Here is an 18,529-nt window from a genome sequence, read left to right as displayed (position 1 = left end):
GAGTCCTTGGAACTTGGATCTGTATGAAGAGAAAGACAAAACTGAAGTCAGATGAGTTTCTGCCTAATATATGTACAAAATATATGAGATGAAATATACTTTCTAGCCCAAGAAAAATGTCCCTAAGGGGACAACTTATAGGGAAAGTTTTATTGGGCTCAGTATCTCTGCTTTTAACAAATATCATACTAGTATTCATACATACATACATACATACGTACATACATACATACATACATACATACATACATACATACATACATACATACATACATACATACATACATACATACATACATACATACATACATACATACATAGTACCATTAGTAAACACTTAAAAACTAATATTGCACAGCCCATCCAGGTGTCCACCTATGCACAGCCCACTTATCCAGTATGTTCTGGACGGACGGAAAGACGAACATATTTAGTACACTATATAGTACTACAGTATATACATCACTGCTCTATTAGATAACGTGATGCACTGGTATTGGGAAAACAGAAAATAAAAAAACACTTTAAAAGAGACTTTCTGTCCAGATATTGTTGGGTATGGGGAGTGCAGTGCAATCAGAGTGCACCATAGATGACAGGGAAGCACCACCAAGCACCATAGAAGACAGGGAACTTCCCTGTCTTCTATGGGAAGGGAAGCTTCCTATGGTGCTTCCCTGAGGTAAGCACCATAGGAAGCACCATAGAAGACAGGGAAGCACCATAGGAAGCACCATAGAAGACAGGGAAGCACCATAGGAAGCACCATAGATGACAGGGAAGCACCATAGATGACAGGGAAGCACCATAGGAAGCACCATAGAAGACAGGGAAGCACCATAGAAGACAGCGAAGCACCATAGGAAGCACCATAGAAGACAGCGAAGCACCATAGTAAGCACCATAGATGACAGGGAAGCACCATAGATGACAGGGAAGAACCATAGGAAGCACCATAGAAGACAGGTAAGTACCATAGTAAGCACCGTAGATGACAGGGAAGCACCATAGGAAGCACCGTAGAAGACAGGGATGCACCATAGGAAGCACCGTAGAAGACAGGGAAGCACCATAGGAAGCACCATAGAAGACAGCGAAGCACCATAGGAAGCACCATAGATGACAGGGAGGCACCATAGGAAGCACCAAAGAAGACAGGTAAGCACCATAATAAGCATCATAGAAAGCAGGGAAGCACCATAGGAAGCACCAAGGTGACAGGGAAGCACCATAGGAAGCACCATAGGAAGCACCATAGATGACAGGGTCTGCATGCACTCAGAAGCAGTACAGCTCCACATTCATGTAATTACACAGTTGGCCACTAGATGGAAGAAGTGCACAAGAAGTGTCTTGCTCCACTTACAGAATTTCCACTGGTTTCAACTGAATCTGCAACCACATTTCACAATCTCTCCCGTTTTCCTCTTTTTACACCTACAGTATATGATCTCCTCTGTGCATGACATATCATGTCATCATATAGTTTTACAGTCAATTGGCATCTCACACACTATGAATATAACTATATGGGGATATTGTTACAGAGCCAGAGCCTCTCATATTGCATACTGTTTGCAGTATGCAATATGTATACAGATAATTCTGTTTTATAGGAGCTGTCAGTATTGATCTGCTAAACATATTGATATTTAAAGCAGTGGTTTTCAAACTGTGTGTTTGAGAGACAAAATTGGGATGTGCTGTACTTCTGGTGGTTCTATTGGATTCAGTAGATGATGATTTCATGGTTGATGCAAAATCTGGTGAAATCTGTGTCCACTTCCTCCAACAGAGGGTCACTGGGCTAGATTTACTGTTACCATAATGTCAGTCTGGTGCTGAGCTCATTCAGAATGTTCAGCAATAAGGGGTCTCAACTGAATAGACCTATCACAGTCCTCAGCGTGAGGGTTTGATGTCATCCAAAGCACGACTTCATCAACACTGCTTTGTCATCTGGTTTTAAAGACAATCACAAATAGGCTATTTTAACATGTTTGAGTGATAAAATGACTTAATTGTGTTATTCTTGTGTAGATCATTTGAAAATAAAAGGCTGGGCTGATTTTGGCACAGCGAAATGCTGCCCAATTGGCTTCAACAAAATAAGATGCAGAGAAAGCAGTGAAATTACCCACCTGGACCTCTCCAGTCAACCTAAGATAAGATAAGATAATTAATGAACAGTAGCCTATAGCGCAATACATCCTCCTTCCAAAGTTGGAAAATCTCCCGTTCTGGGACCGCCCTTCCGAAGCTCGGAATGACGTCAATTTGTAGTTATTTCACCTCCCTTTCTGAAGAAAAGTTTGGTTGTTGGAAGGAGTATGTATTGCGCTTTAAAGTACCCTCCTATCCTTTCACCTCTCTTTTATGTGAAGTCTCACGTCACTTGCACTGGTCTCAGACGGATTCACACAGCCGATATATAAAGTTAGATGTGCTTGATACTTACTGTCTGGCCTGCCTGAGAGATCGGGTTCGTCTCTCTGTCACTGTGTATTCAGGCCTGGGACATGCAGAATCCCTGCAAGGATCCAGTCCTTGTTGGCTGCAAGGAGGAAGGAGACCATGTCTACACTCAGTGTTAATTTAACTCCAAAGAGTGTACAAATGGAACCAATGGACATTTGGTTCTTCAGTGTTAAACAAACATTTAGGCCTTTACTGTGTACACATTCTGTTTTAAATTATGAAATTAATATCACTGTTCATCAATTCAGTAAATTTCAATACTGAATCATCCTGGGATTGAGTTTTACGAGTGGATTAATTGAAAGATGTATTCTTACCCTATTTTTATAAACTAATACATTAGTTACAAACTTAAGTATTCAGTTCACATTGTGAATGTGTAGAATCAACTTGAAACATATGAAATGATACTGCACTGCATGCTTTATCAATGCAACCGGTTTAAACCTTATTGACAGTTTCAGTACTCACCAGTGTGCTCAGTTCTCCTCTCAGTTATTCTATTTCTCCTTCTCTCTCCTTCCTCTCGCTCTCTCTTTCTCTCTCACTCTCTCTCTCAGTAAAATAAAACCAGGGGAATTTCATAGGTTTTTCTGGTACATGGCCTCACGACGTCCTCAATAAAAATGTACGAATGCCTGTGAAAACAAACACACACACACACACACACACACACACACACACACACACACACACACACACACACACACACACACACACACACACACACACACACACACACACACACACACACACACACACACACAGCCAACAATAGCACTACAGTATCCAATACAAAAAAGCACGTATGCACATCTGAGGAGATAGTCTCCTACATTATCTACAATTTTAAAAAAAAACAATCAAATCAAATGTAATATACTTTCATTGATACATTTATTGTTTATTTATTGTTTTCCAATTAAATACAAATACCTTAATCTCGGGACCTCAGAATAAAGAGGTGAACTTCTTGCCAAAACCGGAGATAGCTGAAAGCAGAAAGAAGAGAGGAGAGGAGAGGAGAGGAGAGGAGAGGAGAGGAGAGGAGAGGAGAGGAGAGGAGAGGAGAGGAGAGAGCTGAGTTGGCATCATAATTTATGATTGCAGCTTATAGTGGCAACAGTTCAAACATAATATGACATTAATACAAAAACAAATGCAAGTATACTGAAACCTGGAACAAAACATTGACTTGTCTCCAACTGAGGTTCAAGCTGTGACAAGCAGGAGGCCCCACAGAACAACCAGGGCAGCCTTTCATTTAAAAACTATCATCCACTCATTCAGCTGTCAGCATCAGTTAGATACTGAGCGCAAACTGTTTAACCCATTAAGACCGGGAAAGCAACCGTGTCATTTTTAGATTTCTTTGGCTGTCAAAAAAATAGCAGATCTACAAGCTCATAGCGCGACACTGAGTGCCGTGCTATATATCAGTGGTGCTCAAACCTTTTCATGTCAAGGACCCCCAAAATGATATGTATTTGGCCATGGACCCCCATCTGAAAATATTTCGTTCCAGGGACCCCGCCAGAAGCAAATATTTGAGTTACAAATGTCGCTTTAAAAAAATATATATATTCAAAGATTTACCAAAAATGTCTTGCTCTACAAGCTCATAGCTTATATATCTGCTATTTTTGAATAGCCAAGAAATCTATAAAAATGACACAGTCGATGCATCCCCGGTCCTAATGGATGAAAGACAAATAATACTGCAAGTACACACGGTCCCAGTGTGAAACCAGTTTAGAACAGCTGGTCTGCCGTACCTTCTCCCAGTTTGCCCGCCTGCTCAGCGGCTCCTCCGAGAGGCAGCATGTTGGAGAACATGGTGCCCTCTGCACCTGGTTGACCTGCAGCTGCACTGCCGATACCCCCTGGTCTAGGAGCAGCCTTGGAGCCTGGATACATACAGTAGAGACAGGGAAAGAGGAAGGATAGGAGGAAGAGGGGGAGAGAAAAAAAAGGAAAGAGATAGAAAGACAGTAAGGGAGGACGAGGAGAGGAAAGTGATTTAAGAGGAAGGGACGGAAGGTGACAATACATGGTACATCTTGGTTATATAGATGTTTCTTAGTCCTACGCAGCTCCTGGAAAATAAATAGTATTTGGTGAGCAAAATGTCGTAAAGTGATGTTGAATGATAAGAAACTGAATTCTGGAAAGAATCTGTCTAAGTTTGAAAACAAATCCATTTAATTATGGGGTTTCTAGTGTTGACATCAGGCCAATGCTTTGAGTCAACAGCGAGCTCTCAGTGTGAGGAAGTGAAACTTCCTTTCTGTGTTGTCTCCAGTGTGAGATTATCCAGACACACATTGTGTGGACTAATCCCAGATGAGATTAGAGTATACTCTGATTACATAACGCACGCACGCACGCACGCACGCACGCACACACACACACACACACACACACACACACACACACACACACACACACACACACACACACACACACACACACACACACACACACACACACACACACACACACACACACACACACACAAGCCACCGACCGTGCATGGTGCATTGAAGGTGTGTGCATTTGGAGTGTAAAAGAGAAATTGTGACAGTGACTAGACACGTGCTGTGAGAGAAGTTGTATGTATGTGTGTGTGTGTGTGTGTGCGTGCGTGCGTGCGTGCGTGCGTGCGTGCGTGCGTGCGTGCGTGCGTGCGTGCGTGCGTGCGTGCGTGCGTGCGTGCGTGCGTGCGTGCGTGCAAGAGAGAGAGAGAGAGAGACAGAGAGACAGCAGGCAATGGCTATTCAGAAGTGTGTTTGCATCTGTCACTGTATGAAAATGCGGACAGACAAATACAAGTGTGTGCGTGTATGCGTGCATGCGTGTGGGTACCTATGCCGGTAAGTGGGGGCTGTGGTGTCTTTGCAGCTGCGGCGGGGGCTGCCTTGGCTCCAATGGCTGTCACTGGAGGTGTGTCTATCTTAGCCTGCTGGAGAGACAGAGAGACAAAGAGAGAGAGAAAGTGAAAAAGAGAAAAACTAATTTAGAGAGACAGAGAAGAAGAATGGAAGACCAGGAGAGGGAAAAGGGGGAGAGAGGGTGAAAGAAAAGATCGGAATCTCCCTGTTGTGTGCGTATGAAAGAGAGAGAGAAGAGACCTGGACAGAGGGAGGGAGAAAGAGATAACAAAAGGAAATTTGAGATGGACAGAGAGAGGAGAAACACATTGTGAGATTGAGACGAGATAGGGAGACGAGAGGGAGCCATGAACCAATCTCTGCGGCGAGCCGAATGCTCACCGCAGAAGAGGGATGCTAGGGTTTATGTGGTTAAAATGCATCTGTCCGATCATTCTCTGAGTCTGTACTGCATAATTTAGGTTTACTATTTATTTGGGAACCGAGCTTATAATCCCATGTAAGCTGAGGGTCAGGTCGACAGACACAGCAGCCGTGGGCTCAACAATGATCCGGCACGGAATAATCACACATTATATTCATGTGGATTTGACTACAGCGGATGTGATGCATCGTATCCAATTTGGCATTTGGCATTTCATCACTCGCAGCCAGTTAATCAATGAATTTTAATCACGCAATGGAGCCGACATGAAAGTTAAAGTGAATGAGGCTGCAGATGGAATAATGACAATGCGACAGCAGCTAGATTTATTGCTTACGAGTTCTCCTTCAGTGAGATTTCAACGTACAGCTTTACGTAAGAGGACACATTTCCAGACTCCTGCATCATATGGATGTTTCCATACCATTGTGATAGCACTGTATGTTGTCAGTGGTGGTATGCACCAACACAACAAAATTATTATTACTAATATATATATGTGTATGGTTCACAGGATTGTAAACAATGTGGCTTCCAAATATTTATGCAATTACTTTTCCAGGGTTAGTGATGTTCATAGCTAGTCCATCAGAGGTAGATCTACAGACATCATACCATGCAAATTCAAAAACTGTATGGGAAAGGACTCGTTTTGAAATATTCTGCAGCATGTGGAATATGTTGCCTGCAGACATCAAGTCAATTGGCACTATTGCTAGCTTTAAGTCCTCCCTAAAAAGCTTTCTGAATACCAGCTGGTCCTGATTTAATTTAATTGTGTTGGATACTTGCTTTGTGTTAAATTAACACAGAGGAGTTTATGGTGTAAACTTTCACAAAGAGATCACTTATATACAACTTTATATATATAATTTCTGTCAGGTGACGTTTCAAATGAGAATCTGGGTCTCTCTCTCTCTCTCGCTACAACCTGGTGAATCAGCCAGATTGAGCTATCAGCTGCCAATGTGCTAATCACATCATGAAGATAAGACCCTGCCAACACTAGGGTGGCAGAATTCAGATCAACAATGTGAAAAGGCTTAGATGTAGCAGGTCTTATTATGTGCTAGAGAAGGCGTTAGAGTGGGTTGGGAAGAATGGAGAGAAGAGAAGGAAGGGGAGGAGGAGGAAAGAATGGATGGATGGATGGATGGATGGATGGATGGATGGATGGATGGATGGATGGATGGAGGGAGGAGGACTAAAGAAGGAGATGGGTCCGACAAAATTGGACAAAATGGGAATTGGAACACTATAAAATGGAAGCTGATAAATGGGTTCTCTTTCCTGATTGGATAAAATTAATGACCCACCTGAAAATAATCATTTATGTTTATTAAAGAGCTAGAGAGACAGGGAGACCCCTGTTATTGACCCAACACTCTAGCAATGATTACTATCAGAACATAGAGTGTTAAAGGTAGGGTAAGTGATATTTTTTGGTTAAAACAAAAAGTATTTTGTTAAAAGGTTAAAATACTATATTCTGATAGTAATCATTGCTATAGAGTGTTTGTTCAGTAACAGATGTCTCCCTGTCTCTCCAGCTCTTTAATAAACAGAAAATACATTTTTCGGTAGGTGTCAAAATCTCAGCCAATCAGGAGAAAGTACCCATTTTTAAGCTTAATTTGTATAGTGTTCCAGTTAAAATTTTGTCTGCTCATTTCTTAGTGTCATCACTTCCAATTTCACTTGTTTAATATCCTGATTGAGTTCTCTGTCCTGGTTGGATAAAATTGGAAATGAAACTACAAAAAAAAAACTACAAAATACATTTTCTGTTTTATAAAGAGCTGGAGAGACATGGAGACTCTTTATATGGACAGGACACTCTATAGTAACGAGCTCTATCAGAACATAGACCCATTTTGCAATTATTTGAATAATTGCAAATCACTTACCCTACCTTTAACCTTTTAACAATATAACATTTTGTTTTAACCAAAGAATATCACTTACAGCACCTTTTAAAATGACGGAAGGGAAAGAAAGAACAGGGGAAATTAGAATAAAGTGGTTGCATCACACCTTGAAGGGAAACTACAAACTTCACCCCAGTGCAACTACAACTGAGTTTTAGCTGCTACACAGTAAAATCCCCAGTGGATACATTAACACCAAGGATTTTATTTTGTACCCTCAGTGGCCGCAACATTGTACTTGTTCACTGTGTTTACAGCAAAACACTGATCTTGACTCATATACTTGACTCGTGTATACAACATTATATGAGAATCAGGTTTATGTAATGGCAGCCTTATAGCTGTATGGGGATGCCAGCACATTCATTTTCTCTGCCAACATGGGTTGTTTTGTACAGTATAGATACTGTTGTTCCTAGACTACGATAATCATCCACAATAAACTGAAGTGCACCTCAGTTATCCTTTATTTAACCAGGGTAAAACCTCATTGAGATTTGTATCTCTTTTTAAAGTGGGCCCAGGCCAAGAAGATGACATGATATAACTTAGCGATCACAGATTGTTAAGTCCACCTCTTGGTTGAATGAATAATGTGCTTGCGTAAGTTGGCAGCTGCCCCAGGATAGCTTTGAATACAAATACATACCAATGTGGTTGTCTTCTTATGTTGAGATGACTGACCTGACAATTCTTACAATACACAATGATATGTGAGGGATGTTACAAATTGTAAAGCAATATGATAGTATGTGTCTAAACCATAGACTGGTTTAGATACACTATTATCATGCAGCTATACGTCTAAACACTAAATGTGAGTCTGGGGCATTCATTTTATATATTCTATATAAAATATTGCCATAATCCAATGTAGGCAAGTAGCAGCCACAATAACATTTTCTGCTTTAAAGCAGTAACAAGCCTTGTTTCAAAAGCAAAAATCCAATCGAAGTTTACGTTTTTTCTTCAATATGGAGTTTAAAAGATAATTGTATATCAAGATGGAAACCTAGATACTAGAAACCTTGAACCTATGATACCACCTCTATCACCCTGTTTTGCATTGAAGTGATTAGAGGCATAGTAGAACGCTGGATTTTGGATTTAGAAAAACTAAAACAAAAAAAACATCAAATTAGTTTTATCTGCATTAAAAAGAAGTTTAAGCTGAATTTCATTATTTTGAATGGTATTGAATGTATTTTGTAATTTATACACAGCCTCAGATATGACGGGACAGAGCAATAGATTGTGGCGTCATCTACATATGAATCTTGTATTGTGTGGTTGTTCTTCAATTATAAACTGGAGACATTAATTCCCTTCCTGTCTCAAATGTTATGACTCATTCTTAGTTTTGGCCCACTCTGTACTCACTGTGGCGGCTGGCATGGGGCCCGTCTGACCTGGCCCCTGCCTGGCTCCAGGCCCCATTGCTCCACCGGCTGGCCCCATCTGTCCTGGTTTGGCCGGCCCCTGCCCCATGCCCATGCCTTGTCCCTGGGCTGGGGGCTGCTGCTGGGGGCCGGTGGGTCCAGGGACACTGGCCGGTCCAGGCCTGGCCGCTGATGTCTGGGCCTGCTGCTGGAGCTGGGTCCTCTGGCCTTGAGCTCCGTCGATCTGTGAACCAGGACCTCCTTGTCTCCCTGAGCCAGGAGGAGGCCCTCCGGCTGAACCTTGTCCCCGGGCCGAGCTGCTGCCTGATCTGGAGGAGCCTGGATGATGAGACAGAAATTGAGTAAGATAACAAGAGGTTAAGTTAAGGTAAGACAATGCAGCAGTTTGTTTCAGCAGCTGGTAGCAGCATAATATAAATAGAAGAATTTGCATCACAATATACCACATACATCCTTTTTCTATTTCTGTTTTATTAGCCAGAAAAGAAGGCAGCAAAGATGACATCTAGAAAGGGGAAATCCAGGGGTGTATGTGGGTTGTCTGCTGTCAGGACCCGAGTAAGCTGCAGTGGCAAATAGCGTTTCTATGACTATACTGTTCAACTTTTCTCATTTGTGGCACACCCTATGGTCAGAAGTGAAAGCGCTTTTGGAGGTGTACTGTATAGGGTGAGATTCCAATTTGGGGTTTATTGGATGTTGGGTTGTTGTTTTTAAATATAAATAAATATATAAATAAATAGAATAATAAATAGGCCCCTAAATATCCACAAGCTGTTTGACGCTCATTTTCACATGACTCCCAAGATAGAAGATACTATAAATGATGGAAAATCTAGTTAGGCGGGCCCAAATGAGTGTGGCCTGTATGATGAGTTGCATCTTGAACGAAAGAATCCAGGGACATTTTCATTGTACAACCTACGGTTCAAGATCAAGAGTTATAGGCCAAAACATAAAACAGAATGGTACAGTGGCAGATTTGAAGAAATGTGTCTGCCTTGGCCTACTGAGAGCGTGACAAACGTAGTTTGTGAGATTAGCTGTGGAGTGTGGACACACAGGCATACACACAGGCGAAAACATAATCTTATGTGATTTCATTTTTATTATTTTATTTATCTAAAATAAATATTTTTTGGGGCTCAAACGGGAGTCGAACTCACGACACACTGTCAGACTGGTAATGCAGCCTAGGGTGCCTGGACCGCCATGCTACGGCCCAGTCTATGTAATTTCATTTTTAAAGTACACAGAGACGAATGACCAGCCGAGATCCCCCCCCCCTCCCAAGATGGAAAACGGTACACTTGATATAGTTAATTAAATTCTGTTTATCCCTGAGGGTACACTTGATTTTAAAAATAAATAAATAAAACAAAACATACTCAACAGCGAGGGTTATTAAACCTTTTCAGCTCACAACCCAAACGAGAAATTAGCCTCTCTTTCCGAGACCCAAGCTCATTAAAATATATTGGCTCTCCTGTCAGGAGATCCACTGCTCAAGAAAGCAGGGGCACCAAGCATGACAGGACCGATATGAAGGGGCTTAGTTTATCGGTTTCTTTGCACGGCGATAGAACATAAAGGCAGAAAACAAATTACAATTTTGTGCAGGTGGAATTATAATAACCTGCAGGACAAGGCTGAAATTAATTTGTAATTTAGTGCACATTAAAATGCACGTTAAAAACTAAAAACTTTGTGCAGGAGAGATGTCTTATAAAATCACCCTTCTAAGTAAAGTCCAAGGCATAAAAGCCCCCAAATTATTTTGTGCCTTATTGTCTCTAGTTAAAATTGTTGCTAAGAACCTTTGGCCAGCAGTGAAGTATCTGAAATCCATCTCATTGTTTTGAAATAAATGGGATTAAATGAAATGAAACAAAAATATAAATAAGATCAGGCCATGTAATTAATCATGAATCTAATGTCACACATCAGTAGGGTTTATTTAGAAGTTGTTATGTGGCACAACCTCTTAGCCTGGCAAAGACTAAAATTGTCAATAGCTACAATTTGAATAGGCTCTAATGAAACAAACTTGCAGAAAGCATAATACAAAGAAAGCATAATAAACAAACAATACGTTCTGAAGGTTACCACGGTATGAATATATGAATAACTCCCAAAACAACCAGATTTAAATATGAATCAGTGAATTGTCAAAGGTGTGAATATTTGAATGAACAACAAAACAACCAACAACCTACTTAATGTACCTTTAGCTTACCAAAGGTGCAAATATGAACAGCAATTGACCAAAATAACATACCTGGAGGTTGTCCCTGGAGCCTGGAGGTCCCCAGGCTGAGACTTGCTGCGGGATGAGCGATGAGGATCTCCCTGTCTGGAAGACCTTTGGCCGTGGTGGTGGGCCGATGGGTCTCGCGAGTAGTCCGCAGACCGCGAGTAGTCTGCAGACCGCGACTCCCCTCGTCTGCCTGTGGACGATGACCTCCCCGATGGGTCGTGGCGCATATTCGGATCTTTAGGGTGACCCTTGGACGACCTGGAAGACCGCGAGGGGTCGTCGGCGTGGCGTGATGAGGAGGAATGCCGGCTGGAGGAGGTGCCATGGTGGCGGTGGTCACGCGATGTCGAATGCCTTCCACCGTGTCCATAGTCATCTTGGGGCCACAGGTCCTCCTCAGGTGGTTCGTCGTAGTCATGGTAGGTGTGTTGTTGTGGTTGCTGTTGTTGTTGTAGCTGTTGTTGTTGTTGTTGTTGTTTGACGGCATGTCGGCTCCTGCCAGAGGAGTGGTAGTGACGGGAGCTGGTGCGCGGCTTCTCGAACCAGTCGGTCTCTTCTTGGCCCAGGTGGTAGGCTTTAGAAACCGAGAGCAGATCACAGTCAATCTCCATATCGTTGGGAGACAGCGGCATGCAGGCTGAGAGGAAGGACGGAAGGAAGGAGGAAGGAAACAAGACCACCACCCACATGCAAAAGAAAAGAAGAAACAGAAAAGGAGAAAAGGCAGAAAATAAAAAATAAAACAATTATGTTCATGCAGAATACCAGAGCACATCACCAGAGACATATTACAAGACAATTAAAAAGTTTAAAGTATACACTGCAAAAAATGTCCACCTTGAGCTATCAAATAATTTTAGTTGACATGGCAAGTAATTTCACATACTTGCTTTAGAAAAATAATATTAATATTAGTTTAAAGTCAAAACTTGAATCTAGTGAAAGCAAGATAAGAAATCAACCTACCACCACCGACAAAGAAATATAGGTATTGTATTGTGTATTGTGATGGACATTATGCAGTGTAGACATTAAAATAAAGATATCACAATACATAAAACACACATCAGTCCAAAAGAAACATGGAAAGGAAAACCTGAAAAGGAAAAACAAATTGCACCTGTGCAACAAAAACCCTATGTGATTTCAAACAACTTGAAGCATAAAGGAACACGTTCACACCGAATGATCATGCGAGTTTTTGACAGAAAGACGACTAGACGGCCGGCCGGTAGGACAGACGGACGGAGGGACGGACGGACGAACAGGCTGGCAGGCAGACAGACAGACAGCAGTCCACTGATATACTCAGAGCTCCCAGCAAACTTTCAAGACATAAAGAAAACAAACCAGCATGCAACAGCTATCTATCTCTGTGTCTTTTCTCTCTCTTTTCTCCCCTGACCCTAGCCTCTCGTGGGTGGAGGACTTTTACGATGATACGGTGGAGGGGGCAGTAGTAGGTAGGTAAGTGCTGTGACTGGTCTGGGCATTCAGGTCCAACAATTACCTTCGCTGTCTGAAACAGCACAATGATAATCGTCTATAAGGTATGTATCATCCGGTTTGTAGACATGGGTCCGGGGGAGGTCCTGTATGTGGTCTTGCACATCCGGAAGCGAGTGACTGGAGCCGTAATATTGGCCATCATAATAATAGTGATATCTACTGCTGCGACTGTCGTATGGGTCGTGACCTAAGCTGGACGAGCGCCCCGACCTCTCCGCAAACCTCCCACCCAGGGGGCTGAGGGGGCTCTCCTCTTCGGAGTACTGTCGGGTTGGGTGGCGCCCACGGCTGTAGCTGTGGCCTGACCGGTAGGAGGGAGGGCCCCGGTCGTCCCTTTCATAGGACCGGCTGCGGTATGCGGGGTAGTCCCGAGACGAGATCTTGTCCATGCCGTAGCCAGTGGAGCGTGAACGGCCTGTGGAAGTGTAGTAGATGCGGTCATCCTCCTCCATCATCATGCCGTAGTGACGGCTACCGTGGCTACCGGGGGTGGTGCCAGCAGTCTGGCCTTCATAGGTGCTCCGCTTGAAGCCGTAGTCCTCCATCAACTGCCGCCCTCGGACGCGGGGGGCGGGATAACCCCCCCCACCGCCGGTCGCCGTAGATGCATAGGCCGCCAAGTCGGCTTCCACGTCTCGAGCTTCTTCGATGGGCGAGAACTTGGAGATTTTCTGCTCCATGCTTCCTGGCTTTCTGTGCTTGCTGCTGCGCTTGGAAGATGCCATGACGGCGGGCGCCTGAAGGCTTCTGGATGTGGATTTCTGTGCCCCAGAGCGACCACCGTATTTGTATTCGTAGTAGTCATAGTAATAGGGGGATCCCCCACCCATGCTAGCGCTCACGCTCACGCTGCTGCTGCTGCTGCTGCCCCCTAGTGGTCCGTGCCTGTAGCTGCTCTTACCCCTGCCATGGTGGTCGTACAGCTCTTCCGTCGCTGCTTCCTCCTCCCGGCCATACGAGGATCCGCCGCGTGTTGAGCCGGTGCCGCCATGGTGACCGTGGACATCGCCCGGGTAACGCCCGCTGCTCCCGCCGTGGTGATGCATCATGTCTCCTGTCATCGTGCCCAGCCCATCTTTGGAAGTCAGTTCACTAACGTCGTCAATCATCATATAGTTTCGTGGGATGTTCTGCTCTAGGCCAGGCGTGCCATACATCCCTGCGTCCCCTGTGCCGTAGGTGGAAGGGCTGTCGACGGAATGCCCATAGGCATTGGAAACCGTCGAGCTGTACTGGCCATATGAGCTGCTCGCCGTGGTGGTAGTGTACCCATAAGTGTTAGCTGTTGTTGTGGTGTAAGGGGCGTATGTGCTTGCTGGAGTGGTGTATTGGCTGTAAGTACTGGCCGGCATGGTGGAGTAGCCGCCGTAGCTGCTGGAAACTGGTGCAGCGCCGTAAGGCCCATAGGCGCTGGCCATGGTTGTAGGCGCAGCGTACTGCCCATAAGAGGGCGCCGAGCTGGAGTAGGTAGCGTCCTGGGCCGTGGTAGTGACGACCACCGTGGGGTTGCTGATGGTCTCATAGTTGGTAGGCATCTTGTGCTCCAGATCGGCCAGCGAGGTCTGCCTAGGTCTACCTGGGTGTACAGTCAGGATGTCAGCTTGGGGTTGCCCAGGGTACGGGGTGCTCTGGCTGGAGTAGGATGACACAGCACTGGGGTAGGGTGAGCCGTGGGTGGGGTATGGGGGTTGGCCGGGCGGTGCGGGCCCAAAGCCGGTGTGGCTTGGCTGTGGCTGTGTCTGGGGGGCGGCAGGCATCCCCAGGTCTGTCTGGGGGTAGGGTGGCTGAGACTGGGGGTAGGTGTGGGAGGGGTAGGAGGTCTGAGGCTGATAGGAGGATGGTGGAGGGGGGGCATGGCTCTGGAGAGGTGTTGGCTGTGGCAGTGCCTGGGCCTGAGACACTGACGGGTAGGGAGGCTGATTGAATGTGGAGGACTGGTAGGGTGCGCTCGGCGGCTGAGTCGGCGCCGCCGGCTGGCTCTGAGGATACTGGTAAGAGACAAAGGACGAGGTGGGTGGGTACTGTGCAGCAGTGTTGAGATCACTGGGGAACTGGCTGATCGGGGCGGTGCTCGGCCTGACCGCCAGCAGCCCGTTACTTTCGTAAGAGTGCGACGCGGCTGCCAGGCGCAAGTTGTTCAACTCACTGTCAGACATATAGTCCCTGGTGTCACCCATGCACCTCAGGTAGGCGATATCCCTCCTCTCCCTCTCCTTCACCAATGTCTCTTTTCTTTGGTGGATGCCCAGCTCCAGGTATCTGAGCTTGGCATCAATCTCTTTCTCCTCCTCCTCCAGTTCAGCTTGCTGTTTTCTCAGCTTGGTCGACTCTTGCTCCACGGCCTTCAGCTCGTGCGTGAGGTCTTTGAGGAGGCTGGCTTTGGCCGCCAGGCTTTGGCCTACTGGCCGTGAGCCGGGCTTGAGACTGGGCATGGAGGGCAGGTAGACCTGTGGCAGGGCGGGCGCGAGCATGGGCAGGTGGGTTGCGGTGACGGTCTCGTCTGGCGGCGGGCTGGGCAGGGTGCGCTTCACCTTACGGAGCAGAGAGGTCTGCTGGCTCTGCAGGGCAGCCAGCTGGAGGGAAACACAAAACAGAGAGACAGAGAGAGGAAAGTGGTGGGATAGGGGACACAGACAGACATGGGAATGTGGACAGAAGGGGACGACAGAGGGTAGAGGTAAGAGGGAGGAGTATATGCGAGGCACAGACAAGGAAAGGACAGAGAAGTATAGAGCAGGGTAGGGGAAGGAATAATAGGAAAAGAGGAAGCAGGAAGTTGAAGAGAGGAGGAGAGAAAGAGGAAAGGGGTAAAGGGGAGACAGAAATTGTAGAGTAGAGGAAGGGAACAGAAAGAGAACAAACAGGAGATATGGCAAGGAGTAAATGAGCAAACAGAGGGTAAAAAAGGGGCCCAGCAAGAATATGGAGAGGGTAGGAAGTAACAGTACAAATGGAAAGGGCAGAAGGTAAAGGGGAATAATTAAAGAATTGAGGGGGAAAATTAAGACAATGGGGGGGGGGGACATAACAGGAGAGAGAGAGACAGAAAGAGAGAGAGAGAGAGAGAGAGAGAGAGAGAGACAGAGAGAGAGAGAGAGAGAGAGAGAGAGAGAGAGAGAGACAGAGAGAGAGAGAGAGAGAGAGAGAGAGAGAGAGAGAGAGAGAGAGAGAGAGAGAGAGAGAGAGAGAGAGAGAGAGAGGAAAAGAAAGGCCCCGGATATACATGGGGGACAAGGAGCATGCATGGGGTACAAAGAAGACACATAGTGACACAGACACAAGGACAACAGGAGTGGAGCTTGTGTTAGAAGACATGAGGGGCACACCGTTTATTGAGTGATTAACAGCCAATTAGACATCTTTTATTTTGAGCGTATTATTACTGCACCACTTAAAGGAGGGCTCCACCATCAAATCTTTTTATTCACCTTGTGACATTATTAATGTCACCAGTTGAATAAACAGATGTCACTAAACCATGTCGATTACTTCTAAAAGCCAACCATTATTATTGCATGTCATCCTCTCCCTTTAGCTGAACGCTCTATCTGCAGGAACTAATAAAATGCTGTATGCGGATGGACTTCTCATTTTCTATTTTATGGGGGAAATGATCACACACCTTCATAGATAGTGTTGGAACTGCTACAGTATACAGTAAGTGCTAATAATTGTGAACTGTATACCATGTGGCTCCATAATCCTTGTGTGAACCTCATACTTTAGTGGCTGATTCAGATTTGAACAATCTTTGGCCTACAGTTTGTCTGAATAATTAACAGGACGTGCGGGGGATTGTGCGTATATGCTGGTATCTGTGAATTCCACATCATGTTAATTCAGCAAGCCCTCAGTAGAGATGACTTCAGCTGTTTTTAATTATTATTTTAGCTAAGTTAGCACTGTGTGTTCTGGTACTGCTTGTCATGTCAATGTGTGCGGGGGCAGCAATGCTTGTTTGTACAAGATAAGATTCCCTGTGGGACTACTTTATCTTCTATCTATGAGTGGGCAGAAAAAGAAAATACTCCACACAAGCTCTGGGGATTACAAAGACAATACTACAGTATGGCCTGAAATAAATAAAAATTAAATCCATGAACAACAAAAGGGATAAGCCATTCACACAATTCACATACTACTTAAAGATGGCATAATGCTCCTTCAGCTCTAGAGAAAATAAAACCATGCTCTTTTTATTAACTTAAAATTTCTAAAATATTTTCCAGCGAACCACAGTGAATCAGGCACTAAACGTGTATGCCTATGTTATTAGTAGACATTGTTTACCCAATGATAACGTTGAGGATACAATTATAAAACTGATAATACCCAGTGATACATTTGATGATTATTCAACAGAAATATTCCTTTCCAATTAGAAATTACAATTGAAACCCTATTAATCTTACAAGGGTGTTACTACACAATGCTAAGTTGAAAGTGAACAGGTATAATGCACTGGGATAGATACTTGTGTTCTACACTTACAGTAAATGATATCTAAGTGCACTTACATTGTTACTGTTTACCTGCAACACAATAGGGACTCTTTTTGGAGGTTGTCCCAGTGTTTAACAAACCACAACTATTGGCATCAAGTCTTCTCTCGTTTCTGCAGTTTATCTTTTTGAGTGGACAGAAACAAACCGAATACTTTGAAGAATTTTACCCACTTACAGTAGCCCTACACTAAATATTTTGGGAGAATAGCGAAAATAGCAGATCTACAAGCTCATAACACATTGTATCATGCCACATTGTGAGCTTGTAAATTGTCTATCTTCACTAGTCAAATTAAAATGGTAAAATCTTAAATTTTTTTTGCCTATACTGGCATGCCCAAAATAGGGACACCAGTTTGAAAGTGGTTAGAAACGCGCAAAAAGTATTGTTTTGTATTCAGAACTTTTAAAATGACTAATGGCTTGAGTAACTAATAGCTTGCTGTCATGTGTTTTACTTTCAATCGTCTCATAAGAGAAGCTGTCCAACTTTCCCCACAAGCAACAAATCTGTTCAAATACTCCTCATAATCTAGAGAATTTTGAAGACAACATTTTAGTCTGAAAAGGCCATACACATCAAAACGGATTAGTCATTATAGCAAGGACATAAAACATTCATAGCATTCATGAAAAATTTAAAAGAGAGCAAAGTGGAATCAAAGGAACAGTCTCAATCAAAGTCATACAGAGACATGCAATATTTATGCTGCTGGCAAAATGTACTTCAACAACAATCTAAACTGCAGGCCCGCCTGACGTCTATGGAGAAAAAACAGATATGTTTTTGCAATATGTGAACTGTGTAATGTCAAGTTATTTAAAAGTTGTATAAAAAGTTCTAGAATAAGTATCCATGAGTCATCGTGTTTCAGTATCTATTGCTGAGGTTCACAAAGTGGGGTCCGGAGATCCCCAGGGGTCCTTGAAGGGGGTCCAGGGGGTCTCCAGCAAGATGAGGAACAGTTAAACCATTTAAACCCTATTTTATACTTCAATTAGGTTAAAAAATAGGAAATAGCAGATCTACATCTGCAATTTTTGCTATTTTCGAAAATGTTTGAAGAAATTATTCATGATAATGATATGCTCAAAATATGGACGCCATGTTGAAAGTGGTTTATTTCACTCTTATTT

At 44.0% G+C, this 18,529-nt stretch overlaps 1 protein-coding gene across 1 annotated transcript in view; it reads right to left on the bottom strand.

Annotated features, from left to right (window-relative positions):
• Positions 1–3,429: 3,429 nt before the first annotated feature.
• Positions 3,430–18,529, bottom strand: part of LOC308097508 (protein bassoon-like) — a gene marked incomplete at its 3' end in the record, with an annotated part of 79,973 nt that continues 64,873 nt past the window's right edge. Inside the window, 7 exon segments of the mRNA XM_080445320.1 lie at positions 3,430–3,470; positions 4,254–4,385; positions 5,344–5,440; positions 9,102–9,439; positions 11,400–11,418; positions 11,420–11,952; positions 12,889–15,460. Coding sequence (XP_080301446.1) covers positions 3,430–3,470; positions 4,254–4,385; positions 5,344–5,440; positions 9,102–9,439; positions 11,400–11,418; positions 11,420–11,952; positions 12,889–15,460 — 3,732 coding nt within the window.

The sequence above is a fragment of the Gymnoscopelus braueri genome, assembly GCF_963280865.1.
Source record: "Gymnoscopelus braueri genome assembly, chromosome: 12".
Lineage (NCBI taxonomy): Eukaryota > Metazoa > Chordata > Actinopteri > Myctophiformes > Myctophidae > Gymnoscopelus > Gymnoscopelus braueri.
This window is presented reverse-complemented; position numbering and strand designations above follow the sequence as displayed.